Source organism: Rattus norvegicus, chromosome 1, assembly GCF_036323735.1.
Source record: "Rattus norvegicus strain BN/NHsdMcwi chromosome 1, GRCr8, whole genome shotgun sequence".
Classification (NCBI taxonomy): Eukaryota; Metazoa; Chordata; class Mammalia; order Rodentia; family Muridae; genus Rattus; species Rattus norvegicus.
Genome location: NC_086019.1, coordinates 184,317,304 through 184,338,022, shown reverse-complemented (window position 1 = coordinate 184,338,022; position 20,719 = coordinate 184,317,304). Strand labels below are relative to the sequence as shown.

General features: G+C 39.0%; 1 protein-coding gene across 12 annotated transcripts in view; it reads right to left on the bottom strand.

The window, feature by feature from the left end:
- Abca16 (ATP-binding cassette, subfamily A (ABC1), member 16) overlaps positions 1-20,719 on the bottom strand; it is a 179,648-nt gene that overhangs the window by 67,999 nt on the left and 90,930 nt on the right. For 9 of the 12 annotated variants that reach the window (XR_005499417.2, XM_039101179.2, XM_039101184.2 and 6 more), the window contains 5 exons: positions 9,111-9,228; positions 6,304-6,458; positions 3,601-3,756; positions 3,060-3,270; positions 1,157-1,307 (listed from right to left, as the gene is read on the bottom strand). Coding sequence is in view for 11 of the 12 variants with exons in the window: in XM_039101179.2 (XP_038957107.1) it covers positions 1,157-1,307; positions 3,060-3,270; positions 3,601-3,756; positions 6,304-6,458; positions 9,111-9,228 (791 nt within the window). In the remaining variant the exon portion in view is untranslated. The remainder of the gene's footprint in view (positions 1-1,156; positions 1,308-3,059; positions 3,271-3,600; positions 3,757-6,303; positions 6,459-9,110; positions 9,229-20,719) is intronic. The other 3 variants (XM_039101180.2, XM_039101181.2, XM_039101183.2) reach the window with 3 other exon arrangements.

Below are 20,719 nucleotides of genomic sequence, written 5' to 3'. Positions count from 1 at the left end.
GGGCCTTACCATTATTTTGTAGAGAACAACCAATTTCCTTAGTGATAGCCTGAGATATTTGTGGTTTTTATATGGCTCCTTTGGCAAATAGCTCAGTAAGATGTAACTCATTCCTGGCATTGGATGTTTCACTTGATGGTATAAAGGCACCATCTCCTCTATTACTTACTTCATTTAGATTTCTTTCATATACATCTACATATGCATACAAGAAAATCTATATATATGTATATGTATGTATAAAATTTTACAGTTGTAGATTTTCATATAGTACCTCAAATGGTCCATAACAATGTCCTTCCCCACAGTCCCTTAACTAGCCCATTTTCCATTTCCCTCCTCATTTAACCTTCCCTCTCCATTCCCCTCAATCTCTTCTTAACTATATATTCTACTTCCCCATTCTTGGGAGAGCTGTTCCTCCCAACCCAAGTCCCTTACTAGCTACTTAAGTTATTGATTAAGCTATTTACACACACACACACACACACACACACACACACACACACACACGTACACACACACAAGCATGTACATCCATGTGCACACACATGTGTAACTTTTAATATTAATATATAAGAAAAATACAATATTTTCTGTCTGGATTGCTTCACTCAGGATGATTTTTTCTATCTCCATTTGTTTATCTGAAAATTTTAGCTTTTTATAAATAATTTTTTTATTTTTAAACAATTAAATCTTTAATCTTTTTTTGCAGTCCAGATTCCTGGCCCACTCTCTGACTGTTCTACATTCCATACCTCCTTCCCCCATTTCCATGAGGATATCCCCACCCAATACCACGCCAGACCTCCCACTCCCTGGACCTCCAGTCTCTGAGGGTTAGGTGCATCTTCTCTGACAGTGAATTCCAGTCCATCACTAATATTAGAAAGTTATGGTCACTAGGTTGGAAAACTTGAAAGAGAAAGTATCAGATAAATGTTGAGTGAACTTGAAATTTTGAGGCAAACCTTTGTTCAGTATCAGAAATATTGAGCCATGAGCTTCCTAAGTCTACCTTGCAAATGACAGCTATAAAAAGAAACTTGCTTTACTACAAACACATTACTCACTAAGGTTACTACGTTTAGAAAATGAAAACATGTTTCTGGTAACCCCCACACAAACCATCTAGAATTACTGAGATCCATACCTTGATACATACTTTTTGGGTAGGATAAATGATAATTCATTTCCTATGTCATTTTCCAACATAGAACCTGGAACATGTTGCTGAATCATTGCAATAATATTATCAACATCACAGTATGGTTCCTTCTCCAGGACTATGTGATATCCAGCACCTGAAATAAACCATTTAGATGACCAACTGAAGAAGCTTTCTACTTCTTTTTTAATATGCTTAAGACCAATTTTTGCTCTTCATGGTTCATATTATCCACTCCTATAAGAAAGAAGATATGATTTGCCCTAAGACCTTTAGTAATGAAAATGTGGTAGCTGACACAAAAGCTTTCAAATGGTCCTTTAAGACACTGAGTAAAATAACGGCTACTTCTCAAATTTCAAAATAATCCTTAGAGAATCATAATGATTTTGCATATATAAGCAAACATGGCTGATATACAAAAGTGAGGCCCCTGTTCCTGTGCTACTTATTTTGAAATAGAAATTTTAATAATCATTTATTTGCTGTTGTTGTACATCGTGTATCAGACTTAATCTAAACCCCAAGGATACACAAGTGAGCATCACAAATAAAAATATATTTTATCAGGATGTTTCAACCTGTAATCATAAATTTTGAAAAATGAAATTGGTATCTAAATTGACATTAGATAATATTTAAAAAATATATCTGGGGTTGTAGGCAGCTTGAGAAATGGCTTGGCAGTTAACACCTCTTGCAGAGGACCTAGGTTTGGTTCTTAGCACCCACATGATGCCTTCCAAGCACCCATAGTGAGCTCCAGAAAATATAATGCCCTGACCTCCACTGGTACTAGGCACGCATGTGGTATGTATACATACATGTGGGCAGGCAAATACATCTTTATACACAATGTAAAATAATCTAATAAAATATATGAGAATATGATCAAAATACAACATATGAAATTCTCAAGGGATTATGTTCTATAAAGTGGGGTTACTGTTCTGAATACAATACATAAAGGACACAGCATGGTAATTAGCCATAGGAGATCAGTAATTGAACTGAGTGGACTCAAATCCTGAATACATTTATGTTAATTAACATTTAAAATTTCGACTTCTTTTTCTATACTCTAATTTTAGAATCTTACTACCATGACTTACATTTATAGCCTCTGGTAAAATTCCTACTCTAATTTTAACCCAAAATAATTCACTATTTAAGATATCAATTTTATTCCTTGTTATAGATACATATAATTATCAAATTGCTTTATTTCACTCATATAATCTCATTTTATGTGTATATGCATATATATCTATGAACCACATGCATGCCTAGTTTCTGTGGAGGGTACAAGAGGGCAGTGGATTCCTTGGAACTGGAATTATAGATGATTATGAGCTGCCATGTAGGTGATGAAAATTTAACCTAAGACCTCTGCAAGAGCAACAAGTATTCTAAACCACTGAGCCATTTCTCCAGCCCTCATTTATTTTATTAACTTATTCTGCATTACATTTTTATTGATAATCACAACACTGGTTTGGTTTGATACTGGTTGTCAACATAGAAGTTAAAATAAAGGATAGCTCCTTCCTCCTCTCAATGGATGACTGATTGACTGATTGAATGAATCAGTCATTTCAATCAGCCAAAAAAAAATCTGGATACAGGAATACATTACAGAGGCAAAGATTGTCAGCAAGTACAAAATGGGTCAGCAACTTTGCATAAAATTGCAAAAAAACCATGATCAAAATACACATGAAAATCTCAAAGAACAAAAAAAAATTAAAAAATTATAATTGAGACAAAAATTGCAGAATGGAGGAAGGTCATTAAGTTTTGGGTATATAATCAAAATATAATGAAGATAATGTTAGAAAAGCATTATTAAGGTATTGCTATCCTAAGAGAGATCAAAATGGAGTGAGACCATATATTTGTTTCAGGAATACTGAAGAGCCACAGCAGTGCAAGGTCCCCCTGACCATGATGGCAATGCGGTCACCCAGGACGTCAGCTTCATCCATGTAGTGGGTGGTCAGTAAGATGGTCCGATTCTGTTTATAATGCTGAAGGATATCCCAGGTGGCCCTCCTTGACATTGGGTCCATGCCAGATGATGGTTCGTCAAGTATCACTACCTATAAGCCAGAAGAACAATTGTATGATCACTGACAATTAATATTAGACTACTTTACTATTTGAAGGGAGCACACTGGAGCTAAGGCACAGAATGGCAACTAAAGTAGATGGGAACCTAATAATAAGAATCCCAAACATTATTTTATACCAGTTGTGATAAAAATGCAGACAATTCTCTTCTTTCTACACTGTTATGTTTCCTTTCATATTCATCACAGCCTGCAGGTTTTAGAGAGCTGAGCTTTTCAGACGCCACAGACACTCATTCAGAGCCCCTGCTTCACCTCCCACTCTGCTCACATGTTCCCCTTTCTTTGTCTTTTGAATACCTTGGAGCCCCCCATAAGTGCTAAAATGATGGAGAGTTTGCGCCTCACTCCTCCACTCACTGAGCCTGATAATGTATGGTAGTTTTCTTGCAGGTTAAAAACAGACAGCATACGGTTAATTTCCACACAATTTATGTTTTGAGGGTGTCCTTTTATCTGTTAAGAGAAGCCAGAATTCATATTATGCATCCAATTTTATTGTCAGAAAGAATCAAGGATCATTAGACATTATACAGATACAAGTGTATTGCAGACGTATCCCTAGAAATACTTTACATCTGTTTTATTTATATCAATTAAAAGTGTCTTCTATCTTGTGTATCTTCCCTCACATCTAAGGCACGGTTCCTAAAACAAAATTTTTCCCAAAAGGTGCCCCAACATATAAAAAAGACACGTGCTCCACTATGTTCATTGCAGCCTTATTTATAATAGCCAGAAGCTGGAAAGAACCCAGATGCCCTTCAACAGAGGAATGGATACAGAAAATGTGGTACATCTACACAATGGAATATTACTCAGCTATCAAAAACAACGACTTTATGAAATTCGTAGGCAAATGGTTGGAACTGGAAAATATCATCCTGAGTGAGCTAACCCAAACACAGAAAGACATACATGGTATGCACTCACTGATAAGTGGCTATTAGCCCAAATGCTTGAATTACCCTAGATGCCTAGAACAAATGAAACTCAAGACAGATGATCAAAATGTGAATGCTTCACTCCTTCTTTAAAAGGGGAATAAGAATACCCTTAGCAGGGAATAGAGAGGCAAAGATTAAAACAGACACAGAAGGAACACCATTCAGAGCCTGCCCCACATGTGCCCCATACATATACAGCCATCCAATTAGACAAGATGAATGCAGCAAAAAAGTGCAGGCCGACAGGAGCCGGATGTATATCGCTCCTGAGAGACACAGCCAGAATACAGCAAATACAGGGGCGAATGCCAGCAGCAAACCACTGAACTGAGAACGGGACCCCTGTTGAAGGAATCAGAGAAAGAACTCGAAGAGCTTGAAGGAGCTCGATACCCCTTATGAACAACAATGCCAATCAACCAGAGCTTCCAGGGACTAAGCCACTACCTAAAGACTATACATGGACTGACCCTGGACTCTGACCTCATAGGTAGCAATGAATATTCTAGTAAGATCACCAGTGGAAGGGGAAGCCCTTGGTCCTGCTAAGACTGAACCCCCAGTGAACGTGAGTGTTGGGGGGAGGGCAGTAATGGGGGGAGGTAGGGGAGGGGAACACCCATAAAGAAGGGGAGGGGGAGGGATTAGGGGGATGTTTGCCTGGAAACCGGGGAAAGGGAATAACACTCGAAATGTAAATAAGAAACACTCAAGTTAATAAAAAGCTCTCTTTATTAAAAAAAAAGAAATGTAAATAAGAAATAATCAAGTTAATAATAATAAAAAATATATTATAAAATTTTTTTTTCAGAGACTAGAGATGTAACTTGGTGGAAGATTATGTTAAAAAACCTGGATAAAGATTATCTGTAGCCCATTAACAAAGAGATGGAAACATACGTGCGCATGTGCGCACGCGCATACACACACACACACACACACACACACACACACACACACACATGTGTGATAAGCTCCAAATGCTATATACTTCTTTATAGCCTACTGACCATGTTACTCACAGACAACTGTGGAAAGTCAAGTCAGAAGCTTTCTGCAGAAGCCCAGAGTCTAGAATACCACTGAGACAATGGTGCATTAAGCACTTTCCTGTGTACCCTTTAGCATGAACTCCAAGCAATCCAAAGCAAGCAAGTGAGTTCTCTAGTCAAGACTGAGAGCAAAGAGAAACTCTCCAGTTTGATTTGAATGGAAAAGGAAACCAGACAGCCAGAGGACCAAATATTTTTCTCCTTCTTTTGTACTCCAGCCATGAAATTCTTCTGGTGGGGACAGTGGCAGGAATAAGTCACAAGTCTGCAAGAGTCAAACTCTGAGGGAGGAGAAAACTTCTCCATAGCTCTGTGGCTCCATAGGGAAGGCTCACAGGGAGATGACTATTTGTCTCTCTGCAGGCTAGATGTAGTACAGCCGTTAAAGGTGATAATTTATGGCTGAACAAATGACAAAAGAATCTGGGAAAGCAGGAAGTACTCAGCGAGAAGAGAAGCAAGAAAATGATGTTGTACAGGATGTTCACAAAGTTGTGTATTCATTACCACATTTGCATATACAGATATAATCCTAACACTAAAAACCATGACTGAATCACTTTCCAGTGTTAGATGGACGAACAGATACTGTATACATGGTACAGACTGATACAATATTAAAAGAGCTCTGAATATTGAAATAATTATAGTCATTAAAACAAACAAACAAACAAACAAACAAACAAAAAACAAAATAAAACTCTTGCTGAACCAGGAGCTTGGCAGCTCGATGTCAGGAGATCTTGGATCAAGCACTACAGAACAATATACTGAAGCCAGGCCACAAGAAGTCCTTTAAAATGCAGAGAGAAACTCTGGATTATAATTAGGTATGCTTAACTTGATTATGGCATTGTTCAATATATATCTGTATTAACATCAGGCAGGCCATACGAGAGTTAAAAGTTTAAGTTTTTTTTCATAATAGTAAAATAAATTTATTTAAAAAGTTAAAATTAATAGATCTTCATATCAAAGAAGAAAGTCAATTACTTCTGACTCACCATACAGTAGAAAAAAAGATGTTCTGATAGTGTCAAATCATCAAACAATAGGTCGTGTTGAGGGCAGAAGCCCAAGTCTTTTCTAATTTCAGCCATGTTATCTGAAATATTATACCCATTAATATAGGCCTCTCCTCTGGTAGCAGCAAAACGACCTAGAATTACATAGAAGATATGGGATAAGCTAAGTTTCCATGTAATATAAACAATACAATTGCAAGCTCTTATCAGACTCTAAGTATTAAGGCAATTGGTACTGTTGTCTACAGAGAAATAAAGAAAAACACCCAGAAATTGCCTTTAGGGTGATAGAATTAGTCCTTTTTATTTACTTATGAAATGTATTATTAAAACATTCAGATTAGTTGCTATAGTCTAATATATATTGAAATCCAATAGTTACTGCATTTGTAAAATACTAGGTGTGAGTGTTACATCTCTGAAAGGAAACGTTTTGAAGATGAAACTGTTGTGGCTCTGAAGGGAAAGGTATCCTAATAGTTGGGAACCAAGGAGTACCAGCATACAGCACGAAGTTACACAGCACTGCAAACCCCATTCCAGATATTTACTGGGAAAGACCCAAGAGGGTACAGGAACAAAGATAAACAGTTAACCTAAACTCTGTTCTCATACATGTACACCTCGTTCCCTTTACGTTGCACCACAATTTACATTTTTATACATATGTTCTCAATAATGATTAACAATTTTTATACATTTGTCTTTCTAATAGTCTAGCAAAGCAAAACTACAATCATACTTATTTTATTTATACATGCAGTTGATTTAACTGTCTCCTTCATAGAAGATTTAAGTTACTTTCTAGTTTACTTTAATTATGACGCAAAGGATTCCAGAATTTTCTGTAATGCTAAATGTTATAGTACTGAACTCCCTCAGTCTCTATTTTCTGCTTATATCTAAATTTCTCTATTATTTTTAAGGGACAGTTTTGTTAGTCATAAAACATAAAGGTTTGGTTAAAAATCTATACCCTCCTCTACTTTAAAAATGTCACTGTGCCACCAGCTGTTTTCCATTATTTGTGATGAAAAAAATCAGCCTCTGTCTGTCTATCAGGATTCTCTGGCCTGTTTCTATGAAGCTGGCAGCTGTAGATAGCTCATAGTGGAATTATTCTAAATTTTTCTTTTTTAAATTGGTTTACTTAGTAATATCAGATTTTATCCATGTTATAGCATGAGACAGGATTTCCTTCTGGTTTCAGTCTGAGAATTTTATTATATGAATATGAATATACTACATTTTTCTTACCAGTTGTCTGTTAACAGAAATCTGGATTACTTCTGTAGCTTTGGCAAATCTGCTAGAAACTTGAGTGTGAAAGTGTCTCTTAAGACTGTTCTCAATATTCCTGGACATTATCCAAAAGAGAATTATAGTGTAATTTTAGCTTTTAGCTTTATTGATATATATTTGATAAAGAATCATATGCATTTAAAGTATGCATGTTGATGTGTTTTGAAATATACATATAATTTAGTATGCTAAACACACCATATCCATACCTCCATTATTTGCTTTTGGGAAGTAACATGTAACATGAAGTTGAACACTTTAACACAGTTTAGAGTCCTTTATGTAGTACTGTTATTTATAGGTAATACATTACACAGAAACTGTTTAACATAAAGTGGAAAAGAGATTAGTTATTTGGAGAACACAGAAAGACATGGGAGTGAGTCTTGCTCTAGGTTTTCTGTCTCCAGGGAGGAAAAGTACTTGTCCTGTACATTTTTCCAACCTGCAGGGCAGGGTCAACTGTAGGAGGATGTCTGCCTTCTCTTTCGCTCTTTGCTAACCTAGTTTCTGGGCTTCATTGTTCCCTTAGCACTCAGCATAAGTGAAATAGAAATCAGTCCTTCAGCTGGAACTCTAAGAGGTTTGGAAAAAGACTCCATTTGCCTTGGTTTTCTGCTCTTTCTCATTATGTCAGAAGACTGAAGACTATAAGGAAACAATTTCCCTCTATCATTTGTTCCCTGCTGTTCAGGTGTCCAAGTCCCAGCATTGTTTCAGCATTTGGGAAGAAATGGTGTAGAAATTCGGCCCTTGGAGAGCAAACTTGAGTCCAAGAGACTAGGCAGAGGGTGCATTCTCTCCTTTCTCCTACCTAAGAAAGAAAACTAATGAAAACCATCCTCTAGGCTATGAGCTAAACTGCCTCAGTGAAGGAAGGTTTTATAGGAACACAGCATATCTGCTTTCCCCTGGATTGGCATAACCTTTTTTTTTTAAATCCTTTTGTTATTCAGAGTGACGTTTATTGAATTCTCAACTTCTTGTAAGAGTAATTTGGTTCAAATAGTGTGATTTGAATAGGTTTGGCCCCCACAGACTCATGTGTTCGAATGGTTGGCTCATAGGGAGTGGCACTGTTAGGGAGTATGGCTTTATTGGAGTAATTATGGCCTTATTGGAGAAAGTGTGTCCTTGTGGAAGCAGGCTTTGAGGTCTTATATACATTTAAGCTATACCCAGTGTGACACACAGTCTCCTCTTGCTGCCTTTGGATCAAGATGCAGAACTCTCAGTTCCCTCTCCAGCGCACATCAGTCTGCCATAACAGACTGAATCTCTGAAACTGTCAAGCCAGCCACAAAAAATGTTTTTCTTTATCAGAGTTGTCTTTGTCATGGTGTCTCTGCACAGCAGTGGAAACCTTAGCCAAGACACATGACTGTTCTGTTGTGTCTGGAGAGATTGATGGTCCCAAGAATTAGACTCAACTGTTTTTCAATCTCAGAAAGATACCTTTACCCTGGATGCAGACAAATACACACCTGTGAGAACAGACAAGGTTGTGGTCTTTCCTGCCCCATTGTGTCCCAGAAGAACAGTGACTTGCCCCTCATAGATGTTCAGTGACAAGTTGTTTATTGCAGGTTTAGTTTTAAATTCCTGTGGGATGAGATAGTAATGTGTTATCTGTCAGTTAAAAAGACAAACATTCACATCCTCTGTACTTCTATCATCCAACACATGCTACCAATAATGGATGATATTGTTAGGTCCAAAGGAAACCCTAGTTCCCCAAACTTCAAAAGGCAGTCCAGATATCCAGAAATGGGCTCAGCCTGGACAATAGGAAGATTTCTGGCAGTAATATGAAAGCTGGCACTCCTCAGTAATTTGTAAAGCTGGTTCCCCTCTACCAAGAAAAAAAGTTTTTCCTTATCATTGGCAGAAGAGACAAGTGGCTATTGGTGGTACTTGTTAGCATACAGAATAGCATGCTAGTCTCCAGACTCCCTCAGTATTACAAGTACATGTTATATACATTTCAAAGTAGACATCAGCATCTTAGCTCTTCTCATATCCTCACCTCCCCTACATTCCCTCAGCTCATTGGCTTCCCTACCCCCACCTACCCACTCTTCTTATAACCCTGTTATTTCTCTTGAACTCTTCTCTGTTCCTGATGCTCTCATGGTCAGGTCCAATCTGCTGGCCACATTCAGTCTACTTTCTCTTTCTGTTCTGGACTCTTCCAGATGCCTCTGATTATTCTTTCTCTCTACAGTAAACCCGTTATTTACGGCCAAATCCTTCGCCTCAGCCATGCCATGAAACAGTCATGTCACCAGTTTATACACTCACTATATTCCTCTATATTGGGTGTAGCTTTGTATCTCTAAATATTTACCAGAAACATATTTAAACATTTCATAAATATCTCAAAATTGGCATGTATAAAACCCTGAATATATCTATATTATTAACCTATACTTTAATAAATATAAATCATATTATCTTTAGAAAAAATATTTAACTGTTCCTTCAATCTCACCTAATGCATCTCAGCATGCAAACAAGAGATGATTGAATATAAATCTAGACCTTAACATAAATCACACATAATCCCTGTTTTACTGAAGCCTTCACAGATTGTAATGGGACAAAAGAGAAGAGCATGCAAAAATAGCTGCAGATATGAACATTATGAGGAAATCTAAGGGCCTAAAATGGTACATGATAGTATTTTCAGAGCTTAAGAAAGGTCTTGGCTCCTGACCTCCTTCCCTTGAAGAAATGTTTTCTAAAAAATTTATTTATCATTTTTTTTCTTTTTTTCTTTTTTTTTTTTTATCAACTTGAGTATTTCTTATATACATTTCGAGTGTTATTCCCTTTCCCGGTTTCTGGGCAAACATCCCCCTCTCCCTTCCCCTTCCTTATGGGTGTTCCCCTCCCAACCCTCCCCCCATTGCCGCCCTCCCCCCATAGACTAGTTCACTGGGGGTTCAGTCTTAGCAGGACCCAGGGCTTCCCCTTCCACTGGTGCTCTTACTAGGATATTCATTGCTACCTATGGGGTCAGAGTCCAGGGTCAGTCCATGTATAGTCTTTAGGTAGTGGCTTAGTCTCTGGAAGCTCTGGTTGCTTGGCATTGTTGTACTTTTGGGGTCTCGAGCCCCTTCAAGCTCTTCCAGTTATTTCTCTGATTCCTTCAATAGGGGGCCTATTCTCAGTTCAGTGGTTTGCTGCTGGCATTCGCCTCTGTATTTGCTGTATTCTGGCTGTGTCTCTCAGGAGCGATCTACATCCGGCTCCTGTCGGTCTGCACTTCTTTGCTTCATCCATCTTGTCTAATTGGGTGGCTGTATATGTATGGGCCACATGTGGGGCAGGCTCTGAATGGTGTTCCTTCAGTCTCTGTTTTAATCTTTGCCTCTCCCTTCCCTGCCAAGGGTATTCTTTTTCCTCATTTAAAGAAGGAGTGAAGCATTCACATTTTGATCATCCGTCTTGAGTTTCGTTTGTTCTAGGGATCTAGGGTAATTCAAGCATTTGGGCTAATAGCCACTTATCAATGAGTGCATACCATGTATGTCTTTCTGTGATTGGGTTAGCTCACTCAGGATGATATTTTCCAGTTCCAACCATTTGCCTACGAATTTCATAAAGTCGTTGTTTTTGATAGCTGAGTAATATTCCATTGTGTAGATGTACCACATTTTCTGTATCCATTCCTCTGTTGAAGGGCATCTGGGTTCTTTCCATTTTCTGGCTATTATAAATAAGGCTGCGATGAACATAGTGGAGAACGTGTCTCTTTTATATGTTGAGGCATCTTTTGGGTATATGCCCAAGAGAGGTATAGCTGGATCCTCAGGCAGTTCAATGTCCAATTTTCTGAGGAACCTCCAGACTGATTTCCAGAATGGTTTTACCAGTCTGCAACCCCACCAACAATGGAGGAGTGTTCCTCTTTCTCCACATCCTCGCCAGCATCTGCTGTCACCTGAGTTTTTGATCTTAGCCAATCGCACTGGTGTGAGGTGAAATCTCAGGGTTGTTTTGATTTGCATTTCCCTTATGACTAAAGATGTTGAACATTTCTTTAGGTGTTTCTCAGCCATTCGGCATTCCTCAGCTGTGAATTCTTTGTTTAGCTCTGAACCCCATTTTTTATTTTTTTATTTTTTTTTGTTATCCTTTTTTTTTTTTGATTTTTTTTTTATTAACTTGAGTATTTCTTATATACATTTCGAGTGTTATTCCCTTTCCCGGTTTCCGGGCAAACATCCCCCTCTCCCCTCCCCTTCCTTATGGGTGTTCCCCTCCCAACCCTCCCCCCATTGCCGCCCTCCCCCCATAGACTAGTTCACTGGGGGTTCAGTCTTAGCAGGACCCAGGGCTTCCCCTTCCACTGGTGCTCTTACTAGGATATTCATTGCTACCTATGGGGTCAGAGTCCAGGGTCAGTCCATGTATAGTCTTTAGGTAGTGGCTTAGTCCCTGGAAGCTCTGGTTGTTTGGCATTGTTGTACTTTTGGGGTCTCGAGCCCCTTCAAGCTCTTCCAGTTCTTTCTCTGATTCCTTCAATAGGGGACCTATTCTCAGTTCAGTGGTTTGCTGCTGGCATTCGCCTCTGTATTTGCTGTATTCTGGCTGTGTCTCTCAGGAGCGATCTACATCCGGCTCCTGTCGGTCTGCACTTCTTTGCTTCATCCATCTTGTCTAATTGGGTGGCTGTATATGTATGGGCCACATGTGGGGCAGGCTCTGAATGGGTGTTCCTTCAGTCTCTGTTTTAATCTTTGCCTCTCCCTTCCCTGCCAAGGGTATTCTTTTTCCTCATTTAAAGAAGGAGTGAAGCATTCACATTTTGATCATCCGTCTTGAGTTTCGTTTGTTCTAGGGATCTAGGGTAATTCAAGCATTTGGGCTAATAGCCACTTATCAATGAGTGCATACCATGTATGTCTTTCTGTGATTGGGTTAGCTCACTCAGGATGATATTTTCCAGTTCCAACCATTTGCCTACGAATTTCATAAAGTCGTTGTTTTTGATAGCTGAGTAATATTCCATTGTGTAGATGTACCACATTTTCTGTATCCATTCCTCTGTTGAAGGGCATCTGGGTTCTTTCCATTTTCTGGCTATTATAAATAAGGCTGCGATGAACATAGTGGAGCACGTGTCTCTTTTATATGTTGAGGCATCTTTTGGGTATATGCCCAAGAGAGGTATAGCTGGATCCTCAGGCAGTTCAATGTCCAATTTTCTGAGGAACCTCCAGACTGATTTCCAGAATGGTTTTACCAGTCTGCAATCCCACCAACAATGGAGGAGTGTTCCTCTTTCTCCACATCCTCGCCAGCATCTGCTGTCACCTGAGTTTTTGATCTTAGCCAATCGCACTGGTGTGAGGTGAAATCTCAGGGTTGTTTTGATTTGCATTTCCCTTATGACTAAAGATGTTGAACATTTCTTTAGGTGTTTCTCCGCCATTCGGCATTCCTCAGCTGTGAATTCTTTGTTTAGCTCTGAACCCCATTTTTTAATAGGGTTATTTGTTTCCCTGCGGTCTAACTTCTTGAGTTCTTTATATATTTTGGATATAAGGCCTCTATCTGTTGTAGGATTGGTAAAGATCTTTTCCCAATCTGTTGGTTGCCGTTTTGTCCTAACCACAGTGTCCTTTGCCTTACAGAAGCTTTGCAGTTTTATGAGATCCCATTTGTCGATTCTTGATCTTAGAGCATAAGCCATTGGTGTTTTGTTCAGGAAATTTTTTCCAGTGCCCATGTGTTCCAGATGCTTCCCTAGTTTTTCTTCTATTAGTTTGAGTGTGTCTGGTTTGATGTGGAGGTCCTTGATCCACTTGGACTTAAGCTTTGTACAGGGTGATAAGGATGGATCGATCTGCATTCTTCTACATGTTGCCCTCCAGTAGAACCAGCACCATTTGCTGAAAATGCTATCTTTTTTCCATTGGATGGTTTTGGCTCCTTTGTCAAAAATCAAGTGACCATAGGTGTGTGGGTTCATTTCTGGGTCTTCAATTCTATTCCATTGGTCTATCTGTCTGTCTCTGTACCAATACCATGCAGTTTTTATCACTATTGCTCTGTAATACTGCTTGAGTTCAGGGATAGTGATTCCCCCTGAAGTCCTTTTATTGTTGAGGATAGCTTTAGCTATCCTGGGTTTTTTGTTATTCCAGATGAATTTGCAAATTGTTCTGTCTAACTCTTTGAAGAATTGGATTGGTATTTTGATGGGGATTGCATTGAATCTGTAGATTGCTTTTGGTAAAATGGCCATTTTTACTATATTAATCCTGCCAATCCATGAGCATGGGAGATCTTTCCATCTTCTGAGGTCTTCTTCAATTTCTTTCCTCAGTGTCTTGAAGTTCTTATTGTACAGATCTTTTACTTGCTTGGTTAAAGTCACACCGAGGTACTTTATATTATTTGGGTCTATTATGAAGGGTGTCGTTTCCCTAATTTCTTTCTCGGCTTGTTTCTCTTTTGTATAGAGGAAGGCAACTGATTTATTTGAGTTAATTTTATACCCAGCCACTTTGCTGAAGTTGTTTATCAGCTTTAGTAGTTCTCTGGTGGAACTTTTGGGATCACTTAAATATACAATCATGTCATCTGCAAATAGTGATATTTTGACCTCTTCTTTTCCGATCTGTATCCCTTTGATCTCCTTTTGTTGTCTGATTGCTCTGGCTAGAACTTCAAGAACTATATTGAATAAGTAGGGAGAGAGTGGGCAGCCTTGTCTAGTCCCTGATTTTAGTGGGATTGCTTCAAGTTTCTCTCCATTTAGTTTAATGTTAGCAACTGGTTTGCTGTATATGGCTTTTACTATGTTTAGGTATGGGCCTTGAATTCCTATTCTTTCCAGGACTTTTATCATGAAGGGGTGTTGAATTTTGTCAAATGCTTTCTCAGCATCTAATGAAATGATCATGTGGTTCTGTTCTTTCAGTTTGTTTATATAATGGATCACGTTGAGGGTTTTCCGTATATTAAACCATCCCTGCATGCCTGGGATGAAGCCTACTTGATCATGGTGGATGATTGTTTTGATGTGCTCTTGAATTCGGTTTGCCAGAATTTTATTGAGTATTTTTGCGTCGACATTCATAACGGAAATTGGTCTGAAGTTCTCTTTCTTTGTTGTGTCTTTGTGTGGTTTAGGTATAAGAGTAATTGTGGCTTCGTAGAAGGAATTCGGTAGGGCTCCATCTGTTTCAATTTTGTGGAATAGTTTGGATAATATTGGTATGAGGTCTTCTATGAAGGTTTGATAGAATTCTGCACTAAACCCGTCTGGACCTGGGCTCTTTTTGGTTGGGAGACCTTTAATGACTGCTTCTATTTCCTTAGGAGTTATGGGGTTGTTTAACTGGTTTATCTGTTCCTGATTTAACTTCGATACCTGGTATCTGTCTAGGAAATTGTCCATTTCCTGAAGATTTTCAAATTTTGTTGAATATAGGTTTTTATAGTAAGATCTGATGATTTTTTGAATTTCCTCTGAATCTGTAGTTATGTCTCCCTTTTCATTTCTGATTTTGTTAATTTGGACGCACTCTCTGTGTCCTCTCGTTAGTCTGGCTAAGGGTTTATCTATCTTGTTGATTTTCTCAAAGAACCAACTTTTGGTTCTGTTGATTCTTTCTATGGTCCTTTTTGTTTCTACTTGGTTGATTTCAGCTCTGAGTTTGATTATTTCCTGCCTTCTACTCCTCCTGGGTGTATTTGCTTCTTTTTGTTCTAGAGCTTTTAGGTGTGCTGTCAAGCTGCTGACATATGCTCTTTCCTGTTTCTTTCTGCAGGCACTCAACGCTATGAGTTTTCCTCTTAGCACAGCTTTCATTGTGTCCCATAAGTTTGAGTATGTTGTATCTTCATTTTCATTAAATTCTAAAAAGTTTTTAATTTCTTTCTTTATTTCTTCCTTGACCAGGTTATCGTTGAGTAGAGCATTGTTCAATTTCCACGTATATGTGGGCATTCTTCCCTTATTGTTTTTGAAGACCAGTTTTAGGCCGTGGTGGTCCGATAGCACGCATGGGATTATTTCTATCTTTCTGTACCTGTTGAGGTCCGTTTTTTGACCAATTATATGGTCAATTTTGGAGAAAGTACCATGAGGAGCTGAGAAGAAGGTATATCCTTTTGCTTTAGGATAGAATGTTCTATAAATATCCGTTAAGTCCATTTGGCTCATGACTTCTCTTAGTCTGTCGACATCACTGTTTAATTTCTGTTTCCATGATCTGTCCATTGATGAGAGTGGGGTGTTGAAATCTCCCACTATTATTGTCTGAGGTGCAATGTGTGTTTTGAGCTTTAGTAGGGTTTCTTTTACGTATGTAGGTGCCCTTGTATTTGGGGCATAGATATTTAGGATTGAGAGTTCATCTTGGTTGATTTTTCCTTTGATGAAAATGAAGTGTCCTTCCTTATCTTTTTTGATGACTTTTAATTGAAAATTGATTTTATTTGATATTAGAATGGCTACTCCAGCTTGCTTCTTCTGACCATTTGCTTGGAAAGTTGTTTTCCAGCCTTTCACTCTGAGGTAGTGTCTGTCTTTGTCTCTGAGGTGTGTTTCCTGTAGGCAGCAGAATGCAGGGTCCTCGTTGCGTATCCAGTTTGTTAATCTATGTCTTTTTATTGGGGAGTTGAGGCCATTGATATTGAGAGATATTAAGGAATAGTGATTATTGCTTCCCGTTATATTCATATTTGGATGTGAGGTTATGTTTGTGTGCTTTCATTCTCTTTGTTTTGTTGCCAAGACGATTAGTTTCTTGCTTCTTCTAGGGTATAGCTTGCCTCCTTATGTTGGGCTTTACCATTTATTGTCCTTTGTAGTGCTGGATTTGTAGAAACATATTGTGTAAATTTGGTTTTGTCATGGAATATCTTGGTCTCTCCATCAATGTTAATTGAGAGTTTTGCAGGATACAGTAACCTGGGCTGGCATTTGTGTTCTCTTAAGGTCTGTATGACATCAGTCCAGGATCTTCTGGCCTTCATAGTTTCTGGCGAGAAGTCTGGTGTGATTCTGATAGGTCTCCCTTTATATGTTACTTGACCTTTTTCCCTTACTGCTTTTAATATTCTTTCTTTATTTTGTGCGTTTGGTGTTTTGACAATTATGTGACGGGAGGTGTTTCTTTTCTGGTCCAATCTATTTGGAGTTCTGTAGGCTTCTTGTATGTCTATGGGTATCTCTTTTTTTAGGTTAGGGAAGTTTTCTTCTATGATTTTGTTGAAGATATTTACTGGTCCTTTGAGCTGGGAGTCTTCACTCTCTTCTATACCTATTATCCTTAGGTTTGATCTTCTCATTGAGTCCTGGATTTCCTGTATGTTTTGGACCAGTAGCTTTTTCCGCTTTACATTATCTTTGACAGTTGAGTCAATGATTTCTATGGAATCTTCTGCTCCTGAGATTCTCTCTTCCATCTCTTGTATTCTGTTGGTGAAGCTTGTATCTACAGCTCCTTGTCTCTTCTTTTGGTTTTCTATATCCAGGGTTGTTTCCATGTGTTCTTTCTTGATTGCTTCTATTTCCATTTTTAATTCCTTCAACTGTTTGATTGTGTTTTCCTGGAATTCTTTCAGGGATTTTTGCGATTCTTCTCTGTAGGCTTTTACTTGTTTATTAATGTTTTCCTGTGTTTCCCTAAGTGTGTTCATGTCTTTCTTGAAGTCCTCCAGCATCATGATCAAATATGATTTTGAAACTAGATCTTGCTTTTCTGGTGTGTTTGGATATTCCATGTTTGTTTTGGTGGGAGAATTGGGCTCCGATGATGGCATGTAGTCTTGGTTTCTGTTGCTTGGGTTCCTGCGCTTGCCTCTCGCCATCAGATTATCTCTAGTGTTACTTTGTTCTGTTATTTCTGACAGTGGCTAGACTGTCCTATAAGCCTGTGTGTCAGGAGTGCTGTAGACCTGTTTTCCTCTCTTTCAGTCAGTTCTGGGGACAGAGTGTTCTGCTTTCGGGCGTGTAGTTTTTCCTCTCTACAGGTCTTCAGCTGTTCCTGTGGGCCTGTGTCTTGAGTTCACCAGGCAGCTTTCTTGCAGCAGAAAATTTGGTCTTACCTGTGGTCCCGAGGCTCAGGTTCGCTCGTGGGGTGCTGCCCAGGGGCTCTCTGCAGCGGCAGCAACCAGGAAGACCTGTGCCGCCCCTTCCGGGAGCTTCAGTGCACCAGGGTTCCAGATGGTCTTTGGCTTTTTCCTCTGGCGTCCGTCCGAGATGTGTGCAGGGAGCAGTCTCTTCTGGTTTCCCAGGCGTGTCTGCCTCTCTGAAGGTTTAGCTCTCCCTCCCACGGGATTTGGGTGCAGAGAACTGTTTATCCGGTCTGTTTCCTTCAGGGTCCGGCGGTGTCTCTGGCAGGTGTATCATTTATTTTTTTATTGGACATTTTATTTATTTACATTTCAAATATGTTCCTCTTCCTGGTTTCCCCTCCTCAAAGCCCAAATCCTATTCCCCCTCTGCTTTGTCTCTATGAGGGTTCTCCTTCGTCCACCCACCCATTCCTGCCTCACTCCTCTACAATCTCCCTGTGATGTGTGAAGCAATCCTCTAGTTTATATGAAGTTGGAGCCATGGGTCCCTCCATATATACTCTTTGGTTGGTGGTTTAGTCCCTGGGAGCTCTGTTGATATTGCTGTTCTTCCTATGGGGTTGTAATCGCCTTCAGCTCCTTCAGTCCTTCCCCTAATACTTCCATTGGGATCCCTGAGCTCAGTCTGATGGTTGGCTGTGAGTATCTGCATCTGTATTAGTCAGGTTCTGGCAGAGTCTTTCAGAGAACAGTCACACCAGACTCTTGTCAGCAGCACTTCTTTGCATCAGCAATAGTGTCTGGGTTTTGTGCCTACAGATATGATGGATCCCTAGGTGGGGCAGTCTCTGGATGGCCTTTCCTTCAGTCTCTGCTCCATTTTTTGTCTCTATGTTTCCTTTCTATAGGAACAATTCTGGGTTAAAATTTTGAGATGGGTGGGTAGCCCCATCCCTCAACTGGGGGCCATGCCCATCTACTGGAGATGATCTCTACAGGGTTTAGCTCCCCTTTGTTGGGTATTTTGGCTAATGTCATCCTGTTGGGTCCTGGGAACCTTTCACTTTCCTGTCATCTGGGACTTTCCAGTGGTTGCCCTCAGTTACCCATCTCCCACTGCTACATATTTCTATTCATTTTCCTGACTCTCTGAACTTCTCTCCTGTCTCTTCCCATATATGATCCTGCCCTCCTTTTCCCCCTCCTCCTCTTCTTCCTTCTCTTCTTCCTCCTCATCCTCTTCTCTCCCTCTCAGGTCCCCCCTCCATCTACCTCCTGCGATTATTTTGTTTCCCCTTTTAAGTAGGACTGAAACATCCACACTTTGATCATCCTTCTTTTTGAGCTTCATATGGTCTGTGAGTTGTATCGTGGTTATTCTTAGCTTTTTGCCTAATATCCACTTATCAGTAAATACATACCATGTCTGTTCTTTTGTGTTTGGGTTACCTCACTCAGGATGATATTTTCTAGTTCCATCCATTTGCCTCACAATTTCATGATGTCATTGTTTTTAATAGCTCCATTGTGTAAATGTACCACATTTTCTGTATCCATTCCTCTGTTGAAGGGCATCTGGATTCTTTCCAGCTTCTGGCTATTATAAATAAGACTGCTATGAACATACTGGAGCATGTGTGTTTGTTATATGTTGGAGCATCATTTGGGTATATGCCCAAGAGAGGTACAGCTGGGTCTTCAAGTAGAAATATTTCCAATTTTCTGAAGAATGGCCAGATTGTTTTCCAAAATGGTTTTACCAGCTTGCAATCCCATCAGCAATGGAGGAATGTTCCTATGTCTCCACATTCTCAAAAGCATCGGCTGTCACGTGAGTTCTTGATCTTAGCCATTATGATTGGTATGAGGTGGAATCTCAGGGTTATTTTGATTTGCATTTCCCTGATGACTGAGGATTTTGAACATTTCTTTAGGTACTTCTTTGTCAATTGAGATTCCTCAGTTGAGAATTCTTTGTTTATCTCTGTATTTGGCTTTCTGGAGTCTAACTTCTTAAGTTCTTTATATATTTTGGATATTAGCCCTCTCTGGGATGCAGGGTTGGTAAAGATCTTTTCCCAATCTGTGAGTTGACATTTAGTCCTATTGTGTTTTTTTTTTAAATAAGATCAATAGGCCCTTCCCTTTCCTTGCTGAGAAAGAATCCTGACAGATAAAAACAGTCTGGTTCCTTTGGAGGAACAGCCTTGTGTGATGTTTTATGAGATCAAAGGTTATAAGCCTACATCAGGTGTGATGTGAATGTAACCTTCTGATTTTAAAATCTCTATCTTCATTTGTGGCACCAAGAATCTTTCCCAAGCAAAAGCCTGTTGTTGGTCAGCTGGTTAGACTCACTATACTCTTAACTGGCTTAATTAAAGTGTAGTGATTTGTAACTGTCTCTCATGGATTATTTCAGTGTTACAGATGAAACAGAAGTTTCAGGATATATCAGGGAGCAAAGGATAGTCATTCCAGATACCAAAGGCAAAGTCAGTTCTATGATGTTCCTAAATCCTCCATAGATAGTTTAAATACATGGTACAATAAGTTCTCGGGCATTAAATAGACTACAAAAAGGATTGTGTTTCAATAATAAAGAATAATTAGCTATAGATTTAAGCAAAACATATATGAAAGAATCTAACTATTGTGGAGAAGTAAATTAAGCAATTTAACAAAAATAAAACCACCCAGTATCCTCCCCTCTGTGAATATAGATTTTCTTGAGTTAATAAAACCAGGAAGAGATACAAAGGAAAATCACCTTGAGTAAAAGCTATCAAATTGTACAAAAATTAGTGACAAATTTTTGTAAGATACAAGAAAAATAAAAGAACATGTCAGAAGGAAAATAAGAACTGAAGCAAATTTTTTTTTAAATGAAAGCAACTCTTGTGAAAAGATACAACACAACTAATTCCAGTATTTAGGAGAAAGAGGCAGAAAGAGCATGAGTTCAAAACCAACCTAGTTACATAACAACACTCTGTACCAAAAATTAAAACACAGACAGAAGGCCAAGGAAATGACTCAGTGGTTAATGTGC